We start from the raw sequence: 20,459 nt of genomic DNA, 5'->3' as shown, positions 1-20,459 counted from the left end.
TTAGAAGTGCTTAACTTTGGCTGAGGTGAACCCTATTTGTAATGAGTATTTAACTGTTTACCCATGGTTTACAATTAGTAATAGTGGGAGTAAGGTACTGACAGATGATTATGGGACTGCAATTCTTATTTTCAAGAAAATCTCACAAATATTTCTGTGATTAAAACTGCTATAATATGCCTGTTGTTAAAGACAGATCAAATTAAAAAAATTAAATAAAATATTCACAAGTCAGATAGAGGTACGATGGTGAAAAACTGCCCCCCAAATAAATGAATCACAAGTAACTATATTCATTTAGCCGATGTTTACGTTTTTCCATGTTTGCATATAATAGTGAGCAGGGCTTTTTTTGTAGAAAAAGCCCAGCAGGAACTCATTAGCATAATAGGCCACAACCAGCAGCAGAAACTCATTAGCATATTAGACCACACCCTGACAGCACAGCTCATTAGCATGTTAGGCCACACCCCATGCCTTCCTTTGGCTTGCCTGGGCACCCCATGGCTGCGGGGAGTCCGGGCAAGCCGGCCCTTGGACAGGCTGGGGAAGGCACGGGGGGACATTTAAATGCCTCCCCGATCCTTCCAGGGCCTTCCCTGCCCCCCCCCGCCTCAGAGTCACGGGGGGGGGGGTCGCTCTCCAGGCCTTCCCTCTGTAGCCACACATGCAGAGGTTTTGTCTGCAGTGGGCGTGGCCAACTCTGAAGCCAGCCGGAACTCCGTTTCTGTGTGTTCCTGCCCAAAAAGCCGCCCTGAGCCCGCTTGCGGGGTAGGGCGGGGTAGAAATACTTATAAATAAATAAATAAATAAAAATAGCCCTGATAGTGAGGACCACTTGTTACCAACATTAATCTTTGTTAATTTTCTCCTTTCAATATAAAAAGATGTACAGTGAAATAATGGAAACAGTCCTTTCCCTGCTGCATAGCAGTGCTTCTTGGGTTGTAGTAACAGTTATTGTAAGATATAAATAATGGTTGTAACAAAGTTTTACCATCTATTTCAGTCTGAAGCTTGTTTCTTTCTCTTTCTATCTCACTCCTGGCTCGTGCAGCTTCCAGCTTGATGTTTGTTATTTCTAACTTGTTTGAATGCTTAACTTCTTCAGCCTACAGAATTGAATAGAATTTGTTAGCAGATTTCAGTTTCTCTCATAGTATTTTTCAGAAAGGGTTAGAGGCAGTGCTTTCAAGTATCTACTGGTTCCAGAGCCGTGTGATCAATGGTGGACCTTTCCCTCCTATGCAAGAACTGCTGGAGATGTTCCACTCAATAAGAGCTTTGTATATCTGCTTGATGAAATGATATGGCTTCTGTTGCCTACTTTTGGGCAAACTGTCCAATTATCCCTACTGTCTGGCCTAGGATCGCCTAGTAATTGATACACACAAAGTCTATACATGGTGCAACGCAACATGGGTGTGAGCCAGATCCATACATATACCAGTAGGTCATGTTCACATGATTTGCTCAGACCTCATATAGAATATACCTTTGTGTGTCAGTCGATCCTAGGTATTTTTAATATCCCAATCAATTGTACCTTATCTTATGCTGCATTCAAATATCACTTTGACATTCCACTTACATGTGCACAAACCTGTCTTGCTGCTGTGTTTGCCCATGCAGCTCACTCCTCCCTCCCTCTCTTCTCATGCAGAGAATCCTGGCTAGAAACTATCTCTGATTATCCATATTATATGAATTCTGATTAATGTGGGTTTAACTGGAATCAGCCACCCTCCTCAAAACTGGGATACTTAACCAGTGTTAAATCCAGGTTTAGAATCCTGATTTGTAGGGAGAAAAATGATTCCAGATAATTCACGTACTTGTATTTGTACATCCTTCTCTACCAGTCTAGAACAGTTTAAATGCATCTTTCTGCCTGCATCTAAACACTGGCATTTTTCAGTGGAAGGCAGGCATTGCCTGAACTAAAACATTCTATGGCTTAACCTGTTCTAGTGCAGTAATTACAGCAGCCATGAGAATTATGTAACTAAAGAAAACATCTCAATATCATAATCCATTAGCAATGTCAAATGGAATCACAGCTTGCCAGTCTGCAAAAGTTACAGAAAGAATTACATGGTACCTTAGTCAGTACACTGTGAATTCTGATATTTTTGGCAAAGATTTATTGTTTGCAGTATAGCTTAATAGGCTTATAATAAACCATTTATGCACTGAAGTAAGCTCACTTCTCTGTCATCATTGCATCTGTGCAACGCCATCTGGAGGAGATTCTCTGGGTCGTAAAGGGGCTCTCATCCCAGATCCCTGAGGATGTAGACCAGGAAAACATACAGGCCTGCTGTGACTCTTTTGTGATACATTTTGCAGATAAAAATGCTCGCATCTGCCATGACGTAGATGGCACAGTTGTGACAGTTCAGTTTCAGGGTGCCATTGGATTGCAGTTTGGTCCTAGATGTATGAATGACTTTCATTTGGTGAGGCCTGATGAAGTTGACTAACTGTTTAGAAGTGTGTGGTGCACCATGTATAGGCTTGACCCTTACATTTCATGGGTGTCGGTGTCAAGCCAGGCAGGGTTGATCAAGTGGGTCCAGAAGGAAACAAGCAGTCATGAGACTACTCCTGAAGAATGGATCTCTAGACCCCACTGACCTCAACAAATACCACCCGTTGTCTCCCTATCCTTGCATTACTTTCTCTTAGCCGTACTGGAACAGAGGTGTGCGGGGGGGGGAGGTTTGGATATTCGTTTTTCCTAGTTCAAAGCAGTTCATCTATATTCTCCATTTGATTCATTCTTGTGCTTGCAGTTTGAACATTCTCACAATGTTTGGAGATGACTACTTGAATCTACACATTCATCACAGGACTGTTCTAAACTAGGGGGTCGAACCTTGATGAACCTGTGGGCATGTTTCAAATTTTGGAAAAGGTAACAGGCATCATGACAAGAGTGGAAAGCTAAACTTTGGAATATCCCATATCAAGCCTTCCCTCTATGAGGAAAGCAGCTATTTCCAAATGGGCAGACCCCCTTCTAAGGTCTTGTGAAGCACCTGTTGCTCCGATGTGAAACTGGAAAACCAGGATCAGTTCTTTACTTTGGGGAAGATGCAAGTGTACAGCAGGAAATGTATTAGTGGCTCCATGGCACCCATGGGCTCCATATTAGGGAATCACCCTTTTAAACATCCACTAGCATTGCTATTATAGATTAAATACTCAAGAACCGATGTAAATTTTGCTTTGAAAGGCAGCCTTTTAAACTATTAAAAACTATTGTGAGTATTAACAATACTGTCCCTGTACGGTCTCAGCTATGTTTTATTAAGTAATCATATTTACGTCTTAGCTGGTAAATGCTTTACTTTTTATCTGTTCTGTTATCAGATTTAGCTTCGCTCCCCTGTGTTAATACAATTATTTTCTTTTTTGCCTGTCATTTTTTCCCATTGAAGGAACTGACAATATTTTTGGCCAGGGAAAAAAATCCAGTTCTAGCATATGAAATTTGGAAACATTTTTTACATTTATGTCAATAAACACCGCAAATTCACTGACTAGGCACCTGGGATTTTCCAGATCTGATTGTAGATGATGACTGATTATCTCTATGCTAGCAAACTCTCACATGGCTCCACTGGACAAGGAAGCAACTTCAGTCTTGGCACTTTGAAACAGATGGCAGCTTACCTCCTCAGTACCATTCTAGCATCTCGTTTGTCCAAACCTTGGGCCTCTCATAACTCTAAAAATTCTTGCTTCTACTTGTATTTTCCTACTAATTGTTAGGGTTGCCACCTCCATGTTGAGAAATTCCACCGAGAGGTGGAGCCTTGGGAGGATAGGGGAGGGAATCCAACAGGGCATAATGCCATAGAGTCCACCATCCAGAGCTGCCATTTTCTCCAGGGGAACTGGTCTTTGCCATGTGAAGATCAATTATAATTCTGGAGCAGCTCACAGGCCCACGTGCAGGTCAGCAGCCCTACTGATTGCCCTTCTTCTCTTCTCACTTATTTCTTGCCTTTCAACAACTCTAAACAACTATCACCTCCAGTAGTCTTTTGTGAGTGTTGGCTTTTTTCTTTCCTAGAATTCAGCTTTACACAGCTGAGCAGCTGAGCTGTATCATTTTAGACTGCAATTAAGGGCCATGTGACTAAATGATCTGCTATACATATACTTTCCCTTTGATTAGAAAACTAGAAATGTCAGGGAAAATGCTAAACTAGAAGCAAGCACCCTGACAACTAGCTTTCTATTTATGGGGGAAATTTGTATCTGAAAACATTCAATTCTATGAGCCTCTCAAGTACAGTCTGCAGTGGTGCACCCCAGACTCAGGTTCACTAGCTCAGTGAGAAATATGCCTCTGAACAGACAGCACTGAGACAGATTGCCAATGGTTGATCTGAGTATAAGGCAGTTTTCCTAATGCCTATTAAATGTGAATTCTATAAGTCATCACTGCCTTAAGCATTTGCACCAGAGAACAAAATGTTAGGGATGCTTTCCAAGCATAGTAAGAGTATGGCTTCTCAAGCACTGAATTACAAGAAAAGAAAAAAAGAAAAGAAAAAGAGAATGGAGACAGTTTGTCTCCAAAGAGACACTTAGCAATAATGTTTCCTGCAACAGCTCTGAAAATACAGCCTATAAACCATAAAAATGCACTTACTTTAGTAGTCAAAGCACTGATCTCCCGTTCTGCTTTATGCAGTTTGCTGGTTAAGACTGTATTTTGCTCATTACTCAGCAGCAGTTCTTTTTCAACACGTTCTAGCTGCAGTTTAACCGACTGTTTCTCTGCCTTCAAATTAAGAAAAGCAAGTTTTAAGATGCTGTATGGAACAGACTCCTGGACCCTATTCCTAAAGCTTTTTATGCAGAAGGAGTTTCCACTGATATTACAGGAATTTACTTTCAGATGTGCACTCAGGATCCATCTGCAATATATTTTTAGCCCTCAAATCTGGTTGGAGTTTTGGTACTATCAGAACATAAGCTACACATTAACAAATCTTAGACGGTACGCTGCTTTGTAATAGGGACTCAATTTCTCATGAAACATCTATTAGAGTTTAGGCACTACATTATAAAACAACAGCAAACTGATGATTAAATAGAATATTAATTGTACATCAAATGTTACACTGTAGTTTAAGATTAGAATTAACATATATAATTATTTCTTTCTAAAGGCATTTGTGTAATTTCTAGAACCACAATATCTCTGTTCCCTCTGCATTAAATCACTTCTAACATTTCTCAGCCCAAAAACTCTACCTAGTAATTATTGGCAACATCATGACTTAACAGGTTATGTAAGTAAATAGTCCATTCACATTTCTAGTACTCCTTTGCAAGGAAACAACCTTATCAGAGACAGAGTCAGGTGGAAGCCATGTCTTTGATAGCTTCATAAAGGTTTGGGGCTATGACCAAATTCTACGTACACCCCTGAACATTGTCAGCGCACACAGGAAGGGAAGACAGTGGGAACGCCTTACCTCCAAGGATCTCACTGCAGCCTGCATCTCCGCTAACTGACGTACTTGTATCCTTTGTACATTTTCCGCTTGCATACCAGAATTTTCTCTCTGGGCTCTGAGTTCTGTTGCTTCAGCTTCTAATCCCTTTAATTTCTGGACTAGCTGGACCTTTTCTCTTAGCAGTGCTTCCACTCGTTTGTTGTCTCTTGAAGGATCAACACTAAGAAGCTGGTTATGCAAGTCTTCTTTATCTTTCTCCAGTCTTGCTACCTGTTGGTAGTTGAACAGACCAATGCTATGGGCACAGGAATCCTGGTTTACACGACACACAGAACAGGAGGTCTTGATAGCCGTGTTAGTAGGAATCACGGATCTCCATTCCTTGTAGTTATCCCTCACACTGCCTGAAGACTCCCCAATGGACAGGAGGGAAAAGGAACCCTCAGCATGCAGAAACTATACTAGTATTCAGACTGAACCAGGTCCTACATGTTTATATTGACATAAACATCACATTATTAAGCTAGCTAATCAAGTAGTGACGCTATTAGTTGATAAACCCAGAATATTAGTAAAATGCATAAAATATGAAGTAGTATCTGTACTAATGGCTCCTTCCTTCTGTTGGGAAATGTAAAGACAGAGCTAGGAAGTGGTCTCTTTCCCATTTCAGACAGAGACACATCAATACTTTTTTTAAAAAACTAGTGATTATTTTCACTTTATTAAGAATAGCAATGAAACAAGAAAATTATTTATTTACATTATTTATTTATTTTTAGACTTATACCCCATCCCTGGGTCACAGGGCTTGAGATGGTAGACAGCATCTAAGATTTTAAAAAATCCAATAAAACTACCTATAAAACCTACTTACAAAAACATTACATTACTATCTATAAAATAGGATCCTAGCTCAGGCACCAGAATAAAACACAATCGTTTAACACCCAACCAACACCCCAGACTGTTGTAAAAAAAATCCCAAAAACAGGTGGCACTGCTAATAGGTGGTAGAAAACTGGTTTTGACTGTCCTCAACAGAAAGCCTGGTGGAACAACTCCATCTTACAGGCCCTATGGAATCTAGAAAAAAATCCCAGAGGGCCTGGATGTCACCAGGCAGGGGCCACTCTAGAAAAAGCTCTTACCCTCATTGAGGACAGTTGAACTACCTGTGGGCCAGACACTACCAGCAGAACACGTGCTTGCTTATTTGAGAGTAAGCTTTATTGAACACAGAGAGACTCACTTCCAAATAAACATATACTGGATTGTACTATAAACTGTCTAAAAGGTAAAGGTTCCCTTGCTCGAAAGCCAGTCGAATCCGACTCTAGGGTTGCGGTGCTCATCTCCGTTTCAAAGCCGAAGAGCCAGCACTGTCTGAAGATGTTTCCGTGGTCATGTGGCCGGCATGACCAAGGCGCACGGAACGCTGTTACCTTCCCACCGAAGTGGTCCCTATTTATCTACTTGCAATTTCTTGCTTTCGAACTGCTAGGTTGGCAGGAGCTGGAACTAGAGACAGGAGCTCACCCTGTCTTGCGGCACCCGGGTCTTGAACCGCTGAACTACTGACCTTCCACAGCCTGCAGTTCAGTGTCTTAACCACTTGAGCCACCGCAGCTCTATCTATGCACATGAAATTCTGCCTGTTTCATAAAAAGCCAACAAAACACATGACCTGAGGTTTTTTGGTATATTTTCTTTCTTACCTCAGATTCATATTTTAAACTTTTTTCTTCTAAAATGCGGGCATGCTCTTCTTTCTGATGTTCAAATTCTGATTTGAGAAAAGTATGTTCATAACGAAGTTTGTTATATTCTGTTCTATATTTTTCTACTTCCTAGATTGAAAGGAACAGATGTGTGACTGAACTGAATCAACTTGAATCAAGAACAGGCGCGTGCACACACAAAAAAGGCAAATAATATTTACTGAATGCAAACTGAACATGAGTTATATTGTGTTGTAGATGGGGTTTAATGACATTTTAGGTTGTATTTGCAAAAGCATTATCAGGTAAGGGATTACTTCCTTAGGTAAGGGATCTCTTTGGCTTTAACTCGTCAAAGGTGGGATCCTAGCTCCAGCCCGTGTGTCAACTGCATTAACACAGCAGCTGATAGGAACAAGAAAAAATACTTAAAAGGCATCAGATCAGTTATCTAATAACCGCAAGATATCGCTTAGAACACTTCATTCAGTTTAAAGGAACAGGAGTTCACTGGTACATTAAAGACAACTCAAATTTTATTCCAGCATAAGCTTTCATGGACTACAGCCCACTTTGTCAGATGCAATCCAGTGGGTCCTTACTAGGGTGGCGATCCTGATTCTCCCCCCCCCCCGGTATTTTCTGTGTCAGGAGATCTATTCAATAAGGAGTTACTGTGTTACATCTAGTCCATGCAAACATATGCTGAATAACATTTGGTTAGTGTTTAAGATGGCTTTTTGCTACAAAAGACTAACACTGCTATTCCTCTGAAATTATTGTTCAGTACAGGAGCCACATTTTATGCACAGCATACTGAAGAATTAAAAGAGGATTTTGAAGAGAGCTTTGAGGGCACGTAAGAAATCCTAAAGGCATGAGAGTTGACAATTTTAAAGTGTTTAAAATGCTGTAAGAAAGAAGTTTGTAAGAGAGAAAGAGGGTTCACCATGCCCATCACAGACAGCCACAGAAAGAAAATGTTTAACTAAAACCTAAGAAAATTTCATGTTCTACTTGCTGAATTCCTAACAATGGAACAAACTAAGAATCTTCCTGTTTTGATACTTTCAAGAAATAATTCAGTTAGCAGAGTGGAAGAGTACCTTAACACAGCTGCCACAGAAACCTTGTGGCTAGACTATTGTACATGGCTCTTGCCCTTTAAAACGGCTGAGAAACTACAGCTGGTACAGAATGCTGCAGCTCGATTATTATTGGTAGCTAGGCAGATTATGCATATTACATCCATTCTGCAGTTGCTCCCTCCTTCAAAGCCCTTCATTGCTTAAGATCCACATATCTGCCGGACCGCCACTCCAAACAGGCTCCCCTGCAAGAGCTCTATTCATCTGAGCAAAGCCTACTGAAGGTGCCACCTTGCAAATGGATACGAATGCCAGCTGCCTGTACCCAAGCATTTTCTGGCAGAACATCCTGCCTGGCAAGGTCAGAGAGGCCCCCGTACTCCTTTCATTCTACAGGATGTGTAAAATGGAATTATTCAAAATGGCATTTTTATATAAAATATATAAAGTTGTAATTAATGTTGGTGGAACTGAAAACAGGATTCACTGTATATATTATGCTGTATTTATTCTCTTCTAGTTTTGAAATCCAGTTTTATTACATTGTCTGTTGCATGTAATATAACATTTAACTACACTGCTCTCTAGTCCTGTAACTCCTGTGTTAAAAGGTAAAGGTTCCCTTGCTCGAAAGCCAGTCGAATCCGACTCTAGGGTTGCAATGCTCATCTCCGTTTCAAAGCCCAAGAGCCAGCGCTGTCCGAAGACGTTTCCGTGGTCATGTGGCCGGCATGACGGAACGCTGTTACCTTCCCACCGAAGTGGTCCCTATTTATCTACTTGCAATTTCTTGCTTTCGAACTGCTAGGTTGGCAGGAGCTGGAACTAGAGACAGGAGCTCACCCTGTCTTGCAGCACCCGGGTCTTGAACTGCTGAACTACTGACCTTCCACAGCCTGCAGTTCAGTGTCTTAACCACTGTTACTGTCTGTATTATACTGTGTTTCTAGTGCAATTTTCTCTAATTTTGTTTATAATTACTATGGAGTAACTGTTGTTATATTATTACACTGTTCTTAACTGCCTTGTTATTAGCTGCAATTCACTGTGAGCCTCAGTGAAAAGGTGGACTCTGAATAAGAAAGTAAGGGTTGGGTAAACAGCTGTCATTTTATTCAGAAGTTTGTTTTTTCTTACCTCATCCAGCTTCCGAAAGCGTTCTCTGATAGGTGTTTCTAAATCATGCTGTATTTGTGCTCTTAGTAATTCTAGTTTTTGTGGAGTTATTACCTAATTATCAATAGAAAACAAAACAAAAAAAAGATTTCACCAGCCAACTCCTGAATCAGACTACATACTAGAAAATAAGGAAATTTTCCTATATTCTTTAAAGAGTACAGGGTTTGCAGGTACCATCTCTCAGCATTCTTCCCACTTGGTTTCATGAAAATAAATGGAAATACTCCATCACTACCCAGCTTTTCTGCATTCTACGGGCGGGGGGGGGGGGGGGAGATACAGGGCTAATTGGTCAGCTCATATAAACCAACAAGGTTACTCTTGCTTAGCAAAACGTACTTGATAAACTGATCAAAGCAAACTAAACTACTTATCAGAACTGCAGCTAAAATTGGTGATGTGCATCTAAGATAGATTTCAGACGGTGCTGCTGGGGACTGCTGCTCAGCCCCTATGCTCCCTCTAAGCTGTGGAGTCTTATGAGGAAAAATTCTACTTTGTGAGCTACTGGCATTAAAGTTGTGAGCAAGTGATTTGGCTACTGCATAAATTAGTTTGCTTTGGAGCCATCCTCCCTGAGCTAAGATGAAAATGTGTGAGCTGGAGGCTAAAAAAATGTGAGCTAGCTCACACTAACTCAGCTTAGAGGGAACACTTTGACCTTGATCAATTGGGGTCCCACAAGATTCTATCTTGTCCCCTATGCTTTTTAACATTTACACAAAACTGCTGGGGGCTGTCATACAAAGATATGGGCTGGATAGTCACCAAGATGCAAATGATACTCAGCACTATATCTCACTTCCAGTAGATCCCAGGGAGACTTTTAGAAACCCTGAAATGGTGCCTGGAGGCAGTTGTAGGATGGATGAGGGCTAATAATCTGAAATTGAATCCTGACAAAATAGAAGTGCTATTGGTAGGCACAAGAATTTACCCAGGAACCAATGTATCTCCCATTCCACATCGTGCTGCACTCTCCCTAAAGGAGCATGTTTACAGCTTGTGGGTGCTTCTGCACCCAGGTCTCCTGTTGGATAACTCCATGGGCTGCAGTGGCCAGAAGTGCTACCTTCAGCTGGTGAACCAGCTGTGGCCTTTCCTGGGCAAAAATTCTAACCACTGTGGTATATATGCCTTGATAATATCTAGATTAGACTGTATATGCTGTATATGAGGCTGTCCTTGAAGGGTGTTTGAAAGCAACATTTGGTACAGAATGCTGCAGCCAGGATACCAACTGAAGTAGGTTGTAGGGACCACATCATTACAGTTCTGTTCCATCTACACTGACTTCCAACTGGCTTCTGGGCCAATTCAGGGTAATGGTATTGATCTTTAAAACCTTGGGACCAAGATACCTCAAGGACTGCCTACTTTCGTATGAATCTACCCAACTACAACAGTCATCTTCAGGGACCTTTCTTTGGGATCCTTGGCTATCAGAGGCTAGATGGATGGCAACCCAGGAAAAGTCCTCGTTGCTCTGAAACTCTGGAACTCCCTCCTCAGAGGTATTTGTCTATCCCCCTCTATCATTGTCTTGCACCAGTTTCATTTCGCATTTCCTCACTAACCTACTTCATGTGTATGTGTTTTACTTGCTTATTGTTTTTATTGTGTTTATGCTATGTATTTCATAAGTTTTATTGTTTTTGATTGTTCATTGCCTTGGAATCCTAAACTAGGTGGAAAGGCAGTATAAAATTATTTTAAATAAATAATTAAAAGTATTGTTCCCAAAAGTCCCAACTCTGTGCAATAATTAATCTAAGTAGCTAGTCAAAAGAAAGTGATGGCAGTCTGGGATATTTCGCCAATTTTTTTCTTTTTATAACCCTCTAGAACTATTTTTGCTTTGGTAGGAAGGGCAGGGTATAGATAGAATAAAATAAATAATAAATAAATTTTTACCTTTTTAGGGAAAGGGATTCTGTCATAAGGAAAGCTAAATAACTGTATTCTGCCAAAGATAGTACTTCAGAAGTATCACAATAACTTGGCAGATTTTCTATTTCTGAACTACTAAAGAAAAAGATAATTCAAAACAGACAAAATCATCTCACTCTTCAGATGCCTCCTGTAAGCTACTGGTAAGCTTAACAATATGGACTGGGAACCAGTGAACTATGAAACTAGACCTGTGAGTCAAAGGAGTTTTTAGATTTGTTCCCTCACCCCCAGTATATCACACACAAACTGACAAGAGTTTCAGGACATCTTGTGATGTGGGACTCTGCCGTTCAAAGGGAGGGGAGAGAATAATACATTCTGTAGGTCAAGCACAACCCCCTCATGTAAATCTAAGATTTTTTTTAATACAGGCCACTTTATTACAATCATTCAGGCACAGAATTCAGGCAGCGAAATGCAAATCAAGTACTGTAAGACAATAAGATTATGATGACCTCACCTGCGTCTTTAATTCCTCTACTTCTCTGGTTTTATCCAATAATTCCTCTCGGAATTCAGCAAGCAGAACCTGAAATTTGTCGTGAACAGTTTGCTTTTCATGTAGCAGCTGCTTGAGGTCATTTTGTGATCTTATATATTCATTCTGCAGCCTAGAAAGATATTTTTTATTTGATGTTATACTATAACATATCTATCTTTAAATGAGCGATCTAACTGTTAATAAGAATTTCTTACAAATACCAAGGCACAACAACAGTTCAGAGGCACAAAGAATGGTACTTCAATACTGTGCGTATTTCTCAAGTGTATTAAATAAAATTATCATATCAAACATTTGAAAAACTCATCATCCCAAAGGCTTATGGCAAACACAAGCCTACAGCAGTGTGGTGATTTATGTGGCATGTTATTTATGTAGAACGGCTTGTCACACAAACCCAGTGGCTTTCATCATGCAAGTATAACTTGCAAAAAAAGATAAAAGGATTGTAGGAACACTGTTTTAATAATTCAGAATAACTGCAACTGATTTGCTTGTAAGAAACAGTTTTTCATTACTGAAAGTGTATATGTACCCAAATAGCATAGAAACGCTCAGGAAAAAAACAGCCCTTTACTCTTTTGACTCTTGATTTTACTTTCTCCCCCACCCAACAGATAAAGAAAGGAAGCAAAGTAAATACCTTGTATGTTCTTCCTTTAGAGTTTGGTAATTGATTTTATGATGCTCACATCGCATTCTTTCATCAATTAATAGTTTTTGCAATTCTGCTTGTGCATTAACAAGATCACCATGCCCACCCGCTGGAGCAACGAAGTTTGGAAAAGCATCCATTCTGATGAAATACTAAGGAGATGACAGTCAGGTCAAACTGCTGTCAGCCCGAGCCTACCATCGTCACAGAGGCTGTTCTCTCCCCTGATGGCATCCCAAGAGGCCAAATTACCTGTACAAACATAAAAGCACCTAATTAGTAGTCAATGCATTTGTGGTTTACAAGATTTTTTAATGACTACAAGATATATTACAGAAGACACAGGTTTTTGCTAAAATATACATTTCTTTGCTAACATATATATTTGGTTTCTTAAATCTAATTTCATTTACAAATTACAGTTCTATTAAAGCAAGTATATTTACTTGATAAAATACTTTGGAAGTAAAAAAATATAATGTCCCACAGCTTAAACTTTGCTACATTCCTAGCAATCCCTCTGGGTGTTATACATCTGTTCTGCAGAACAGTGTTTACTCTGAAGTATCATGTGGAAGTCAAACTGTTCTATGTCCTCAGATGAAAAGACATTCTTTGTAATGACAGATGCGCAACAGCCATAACATTCCACACTCTACCTATGTTGGCTTTATTGTTGAAATGTTCCCTGACATTATTAGTTTTAGCAGTTGTAGCAGAATGCCACAGTTGACCGCATTTTATGCAATTAATTGTTTTCCCTTTACATAAGCATGTCTAAACTTGCCAACAGAAAGACAAAATAAAGAAAAAACCAATAATTTAAAAGGATAAGTCTCAGGTGTTAGAATGAGGTAGACTACAAATCAAAACAATATGGTGTCCCAATCTTGCAGAATGCCAAACTGCAGGGAATTTCTGGAAAGGTTAAAAACCCATTCTTGTTGTGACATGAAGATTGCAGAAACAGAACAAAGTTTGAGTCCAGTGGCACCTTTAAGACCAACAAAGTTTTATTCAAGGTGAGCTTTCATGTGCACACATCTTGAATAAAACTTTGTTGGTCTTAAAGGTGCTTCAGGCCAACACGGCTACCCACCAGATTGTAGGAATAGTTATGAGAGATGTATTATGTAAAAATATTTTTATTTATATAAGCATTTAGTGATCCTTAATTAATATAAAAGTCTATTCATTGTTGTATATCATTATTAAATACTTTTATTGGTTTAAAATTATTAATCTTCCTTTAAGCAGAAATCATTGTCAGAAGCCTTGATTTGTTAATGTCCTGAACTGGATAGCTCAAACTAGGCCAATCTTGTCATATCTTGCAAGTTATGCAGGGTCAGCCCTGGTCATTTGGATGGGAAACCACCAAGGAATACAAGGGGCACAATGGCAAACCACCTCCAAATGTCTCACCTTGAAAACCCTATGGGGTCAACATAAATTGGCTGCAACTTGAAAGCATAAAACCTCCAAAACTATATTGAAATTACAATTTGGATTATACTGACATCTTGTGGAAAAGCTTCCAAATGTTTAAAATTTTGCACGAGATGATTTCTCTGGCATTACACAAGATCAAAAGCTGCCACATAATCAGTTTAAGATATCCTATGACTGGTCTACCTTAGCCAGCATATACCTTAACAGTAAGAGTGAAGGTAGTGGATCATTCCTTACAAATGAATCCCTATGACAGCTTCCTGGAGAGGCACTGCACCCTGCTGTGTCTCATGGGGAGTGAAGGCACAGAATATCATATTCTCTTTTTATGTCACCAGTTCTGGAGCACATGCCTTAGGGAGGCTTGCTTTGCTCAGTCATTATTGAGTTTTGGGAAAGCAGAGAAAACTAGGTGTTCTGCTAAAGGCCTTTCTGAATTTTAAATATGCGGTGGGAGTTTTATTTTCAGATTTTGACTACAGTCCTCTTCATCAGATACCCCGTTTTCCCGAAAATAAGACCTACCCCCAAAATAAGCCCTAGCAGGATTTCTATGCATTTGTGGTATAAGCCCTAATGTGTCTTCTTGAGAAAAAATAAATATAAGACAGTGTCTTATTTTGGGGGAACACGGTATGTGACCCGAGTCCTCCGGTGGCAGATCATAGAGCACAGAGGGGAAAAAGACATCAACGGTGGTTTCAAAGGGCACTGAAGTGGTGGACTCTATGGCATTGTACCATGCTGAGGTCCCTTCCTTCCCCAAACCTCACCCTCTCCTGGATCCACCCCCACATTCTATGGGAATTTTCCGATCAAGAGCCGGCAACCCTGTCCAAGAGACAAACCATCCCATCCCCGTGCAAAGCACACAATGCTAAGGTATGTCATAGTCTGAACCTGTAATAACGCTTCGCCCTTTGACCGCGCTGTTACATCCCCCCCCCCTCCTCCTCCTCCACTAGCCGCTTTAGGTGTATCTGCCCAGGGAGGACGCTTCGTGCTGATCAAGCGTCCTGTGCACGACAAAAAGCGTATGCCACGATAACCGTGAGTCTCGAAGGCCGTTTTTGCTTTGGCTCTTGGACAAAAGTCGTGCGTGGCGAATGAGGCCAAACCTAACGGATCCTGGTAGACTCGGCAGGCAGTCGCCGGGCTGCAGGAGCCAAGCGCGGCCGGAGCTTTCGGTGCAGGAGAAGAGCAGGGAAAGCTCTGACCCTCAGTGGGACGGCCCTCGTCAAAAGACGAGAATCCCAGGGCTCTTCGGCAACGCGCGGGCCCTGCCACAGCGCCACGACCGCGCACTCCTTCCGCCCTCCTTCCCTCACCTACCAGCAACACCAACTGTCGGCCGTTTAAAAATGGCGCCTCCGCTCCGTTCGCCCCGCCTCTTCGATTTCGCTGCCTTGAGCCCTCTCGGGACCCGTATACTTTCCTACCTTTCCATTTCCAAGCTGTGGGCAGTAACCCACCGGAGAAGATTTTCGCCAGGCCCTGGAGCATCACGGGAACGCGGAAGCTGGGTCGCGGCTGTCGAACAGAAAGTGTGGCGCGAAGCGGCGAGAGGGTGGCGCTGATTCCCTTCCTCTTGGAAGGCAGCTGATCGCAGAACAGCGCCTTTCTGTATGTTTGTACTGGGAAGGAAATAGTATTGAATGTAATGAGGTTTACGCGCAAATAAATGTGCAGAGCAGCCTCGGTTAATGTTACAGAGGTCAAAAAACAAGGATTTGAGGTATAAAGACCATTGGTGTCTGCCATCCGGTGTCTACTATTTGGGAGTAAATTCTTTGGCGGGACCTACTTCCAAGTACGATAATGTATGTACGTTGTGCCCTCTAGGACTGTAGTAGGTGTACACTGAGAGAATGGTCATTTTATTACAATGTATAACACACAACGTTCCGTAACAGCGTTCCGTGCGCCTTGGTGTTTAGTCATGCCGGCCACATGACCACGGAAACGTCTTTGGACAGCGCTGGCTCTTCGGCTTTGAAACGGAGATGAGCACCGCAACCCTAGAGTCGGATTCGACTGGCTTTCGAGCAAGGGAACCTTTATAACACACAAGGGATGCACTAAAAGGAATGACAGGATTGCCCACTGGAAACAATGGGAGAGGCTTGAAGGCCCATTGGAGATAATGGGAGTCAGGAATCCGAATTGACTTGCATGGGCTCCATTGAAATACATTGCAGCGCAAAAAAGTTGCAAAGAAAATGCGGAATGGATTTTCCATTAAGGTCTCTGGGCCCAGATAGACTGCTTTGGAACTAGAATGAACAACCCTCAGAGTGGAATGGTGGTCCCTAGGAATAGAAACAGTGCTATGGGGCTAGAATGACAGGTCACAGAGTGGAATGATGACTTTGGGGAGCAATGCTCCCTCTTAGCTGTGGAGTCTTGTGAGCCAAAATTCTATTTTGTGAGCTCCTGGCATTAAAGTTGTGAGCGAGCGATTTGGCTACTGCATAATTTGTCTGCTGTCTGCAGCCATCCTTCCTGAGCTAAGACAAAAATGTGTGAGCCGGAGGCTTAAAAAGTGTGAGCTAGCTCACACTAACTCAGCTTAGAGGGAACACTGCTTGGAAGTAGCAGAGCATTCAGGGAATGGAATGACAGGGTGCAGGGTGGAACAAAAGCCTCTGGGAATAGGCTGAGTGCTCTGGGACTGGAGTGATAGGGCACAGAGTGGAATGACCGCCCCTGGGAGTAGCAGAAGTGTTCCAGGACTGGAATGACAGTCCCCAGAGTAAAATGACAGTCCCCAGTAGAAGAATATGTGCTCTCTGGGACTGGAATGACAACCTCCGGGGGGGATGACAATCCCTGGGAGTAGCAGAAGTGTTCTGGGATTGGAATGACAGGTCAGAGAGTGGAATGGCAGCCCTGGGACTAGCAGAAGCATTCTGGGACTGGAATGACAGACCCCAGAGTGGAATGATGGTCCCTGTGCTCTGGGACTGGGATTACAGGTTACAGAGTGGAATGACAGCCCCCAGAAAGGAATGAGGGCTCCTGGGAGTGGAGTCAGTTCTCTGCAACTGGAATCACAAACTGTAGAGTGGAATTAAATTCTTTATCCCAGAAGTCATTTTGTGTTTGCACTCACCATGCTGTGTGAGAATTACAAAGGTGCCTGCAGGCTCAAAACAGTAGGGGACCCCTGAGCTAGAGTATGGGATGGGATTTTTCACAGAAAGACTATGCTGGGGTGCTCTGCATCAGTGGTCAACAGAGTGGGCAAAAGTGTGCAAGGAACTCAGGAAGGGAGTGACATGTAGTGGGAACATGGAGGGCAGGAAAGCTGCAGAATTGGACACTGGAACTGGAAGGGGGGACAAGGGCCAGATTTATACTTGAAAATAGAGGAGGTTGCTGACATCAACCTCATGAATTTGTAAGAAAACTGAGCAGCTGAGAGGCAGGATAATTATTGAGGTGGAGCTGATTCAGCGCTAAGTACACACTTTCCAGAAATATTAACTAAAATGTAAAGTATTTAATTCCCCTCGGGTTTGTGATTCCAGTTGCAGAGCACTGACTCCACTTCCAGGAGCCGTCATTCCACTCTGGGGGCTGTCATTCCAGCCCCAGAACACAGATTCCCTTTCTGGGGACCGTCATTCCACTTTGGGAGTTGTTAGTCCTGTCCCAGAACACCTCTGCTACTCCTAGGGCTGTCATCCCATTCTGGGAGATGTTATTCCAGTTCCAGAGCACTGAGCCTATTCCCAAGGGCTTTCATTCCACTCTGTGACCTGTCATTCCAGTCCCAGAGCACAGATTCTATTGTTAGGGACTGTCATTCTGGTCTCGGAGCACTGTTTCTGTTCCTATAGACTGTCATTCCACTCTGGGGGCTGTCATTCCAGTCCCAGAGCAGTCTATCTGGGCCCAGAGGCCTTAATGGAAAATCTATTCCAATTTTCTTTACAACTTTTTTTGTGCTGCAATATATTTCAATGGAGACCATGCAAGTCAATTGGGATTCCTGGCTTCCATTATCTCCAATGAACCTTCAAGCCTCTCCCATTGTTTCCATTGGGCAAACCTGTCATTCCTTTATTACAACCCAACACAGGATGGACTTGTATTCCTTACAATACATGTTGAATTCTGCTAGCTGCATGATTCTGGTTTAGGTGGTTTTGCACAAATTACAAACCGATGCAATGTATCTGTTCCATAAGATATCCTATATTTAATGGGCCTTACTCAAAATGTCCATATAGGTAAATAAAATCCCGTCAACCTTCTTTTAAAGGAACAGGACATTTTATCTGGGTGATTTCATTATTTAAAACCAAGTGATGACAGTTTTGGTCTGATCGAGGAAGGCGGTTTTTGCCGTACTTGCTGGTACTAGTAGTAGTATTTTAACTGGGTAAACATTTAAAAATAATTTTCAAACAATTTCATTTATTTAAAAATGCTGTTTTGGTGTGAATTGATGCTTGGGTAACAATTGCAAGATAAAACTTAAAAATTGGGGGGGGGGCCTTGGCACTTTACAATTGTTTAGACTATTTGAGCCATTCTCTAATTTAAAGTTGTCAACAAAACAAGGATGCGGACATTTTTCAGCCTGCGACAAAACTTTTCTTTTCGAATCTCATGAAAGAATACCTACCATTTACTAGTTTTATACTAGATGGGATGCAGATGTGCAGTTAAAATTGTTATCTTTAGAGGGAGCTGTAACCACATATATGGAAAACTTTAAGTATTCTTGTTATAATGATTTCTTAAACACCATACTGTCAACTAAATGGCTGCCTCCATTATAATTATAATAAAAACTTAAACTCATTTGGGTTTCCATCTAGAATGCCAAACTGTTTTCAGAACTAAGGCAGAATCTCTAGGCTGAAATTGTGTGCGCACTAGGGGTGTGCAAAAAATAAATAAATTCGGCCCATTCAGATTCGGCCAATGGGGCAGAATCAATTTGGGCTGGCAGTAAGACTCCCACATGTCAGTTTCCTCAGTACAGCCGAGAGGGAGAGACTCCAAACTCGCAGGGTAGCTGCTGGAGCCTCTCCCCAAGATACCAACCAAGTTTCAAGAGCATTGGACCAGGGAGTCCAATCCAAGGGGCCCCAAACAGGTTGCCCCTATCCCCTCCGTTGTTCTCTATGGTGGGGGGAAAAGTTACTTTTTTCCCACCATCGAGAACAATAGAGGGGATAGGGGCAACCTGTTTGGGGGCCCATAGAATTGGACCCCCTGGTCCAATGCTCTTGAAACTTGGTTGGTATCTTGGGGAGAGGCTCCATCAGCTACCCTGCGAGTTTGGAGCCTCTCCCACAAACCCCCTCCCTCCCGCCCCCAGGATATACCCTATGTTTTCGCCATTGACTTCAATGGCCCATAGGATATAAAGGGGTCGAATTGCCGCCGAAATTTGTCGGCAAGTCGATTCAGATCAGAGAATCTGAATCGGCCTGCAGCAGCCCGAAAGGGGTCTGAATGGGCCATTTTCGGGGGTGCATTCGGTTCGGATGAACCGCATGCACGTCCCTAGTGCACACTTTTAACACCTAGAAATTTCCACACACACTTTACAAGCTATGCTTTTCCAGGTGTAAGTGTCACCATATTGTCTTCCAGCTGGAGTATGACTATATACACCTTTCTGCGCATACTTTGCTATGCAACTGGTGTAGCCGGTGTGCATATATGGATTTTAAATCAAAAATCCTCAAAGTGCTGGGGGATTCTTAATGTTTTGAAAAATTGGGGGGGGGGGGACACACACGATTGCCAGCATGAAGAATATTCTCTAACATTTTCTCTTCTACCGTCCCACTTTCACTGAAGGCAGCAAAGATTTTTGTGCAGAATCAGGTCTTCTTACTGCTGCCATATCTTTTCTTTAACCCTTTTACCTATTAATAGTGATGAGATTCACTTACATACAGAGAGGAGAGGTTACAGTGTTTTTTAAAGAAAATAATAAAGTAATTTCCAAATGTGCACAACTTATATTTAGCCCATTAATACACTGAAGTTTTCCCAATGGGACAATAAGCAGCTCCCCAGGGCCATTCTGATTGGTGGAAACAGACTTCAGCCTTCTCTCCCTGCCCACTGCAGTCCCAATCCAAATCAAGGCAACACACACCTGTGAATTAAGTTGTCAGCATGAAACTTCAAGCAAACTTCTGGCCGACAGGACCAGGGCAGAAATATGTAGGTTATACAAGAACGTTATAGCATGTGAACCGGCCCTTTAGTCCACATTCATTTCATTTCCCCATAGCTTTCAAATATTTGGGCTTTGATCTCCTGACGCTTTTCCTTGAAAATAAAATTTTCTGTAACTTCCTCTGGACTTCTGGATTCAATCCTTCATCTTATCTTCAAACATTAGTGTTAAACTATGAAAAGGCTGGAGTATCCTGACAAAATAGGGGCCTGATCTTT

General features: G+C 41.9%; 1 protein-coding gene across 1 annotated transcript in view; it reads right to left on the bottom strand.

The window, feature by feature from the left end:
• CEP83 (centrosomal protein 83kDa) overlaps positions 1-12,763 on the bottom strand; it is a 25,466-nt gene extending 12,703 nt beyond the window's left edge. Inside the window, exons 1-7 of the mRNA XM_015414645.1 lie at positions 12,567-12,763; positions 11,882-12,032; positions 9,427-9,519; positions 7,199-7,330; positions 5,499-5,750; positions 4,667-4,798; positions 998-1,112 (exon numbers count right to left, since the gene is read on the bottom strand). Of these exons, the coding sequence (XP_015270131.1) occupies positions 998-1,112; positions 4,667-4,798; positions 5,499-5,750; positions 7,199-7,330; positions 9,427-9,519; positions 11,882-12,032; positions 12,567-12,718 (1,027 nt within the window). The 5' untranslated portion in view covers positions 12,719-12,763. The remainder of the gene's footprint in view (positions 1-997; positions 1,113-4,666; positions 4,799-5,498; positions 5,751-7,198; positions 7,331-9,426; positions 9,520-11,881; positions 12,033-12,566) is intronic.
• Between the last annotated feature and the right edge of the window lie 7,696 nt (positions 12,764-20,459).

Source organism: Gekko japonicus, unplaced genomic scaffold (assembly GCF_001447785.1).
Source record: "Gekko japonicus isolate JY-2015 unplaced genomic scaffold, Gekko_japonicus_V1.1 scaffold969, whole genome shotgun sequence".
NCBI lineage: Eukaryota > Metazoa > Chordata > Lepidosauria > Squamata > Gekkonidae > Gekko > Gekko japonicus.
Note: the sequence above shows the minus strand (reverse complement) of the source record. Positions and strands in the feature narration are given on the sequence as shown.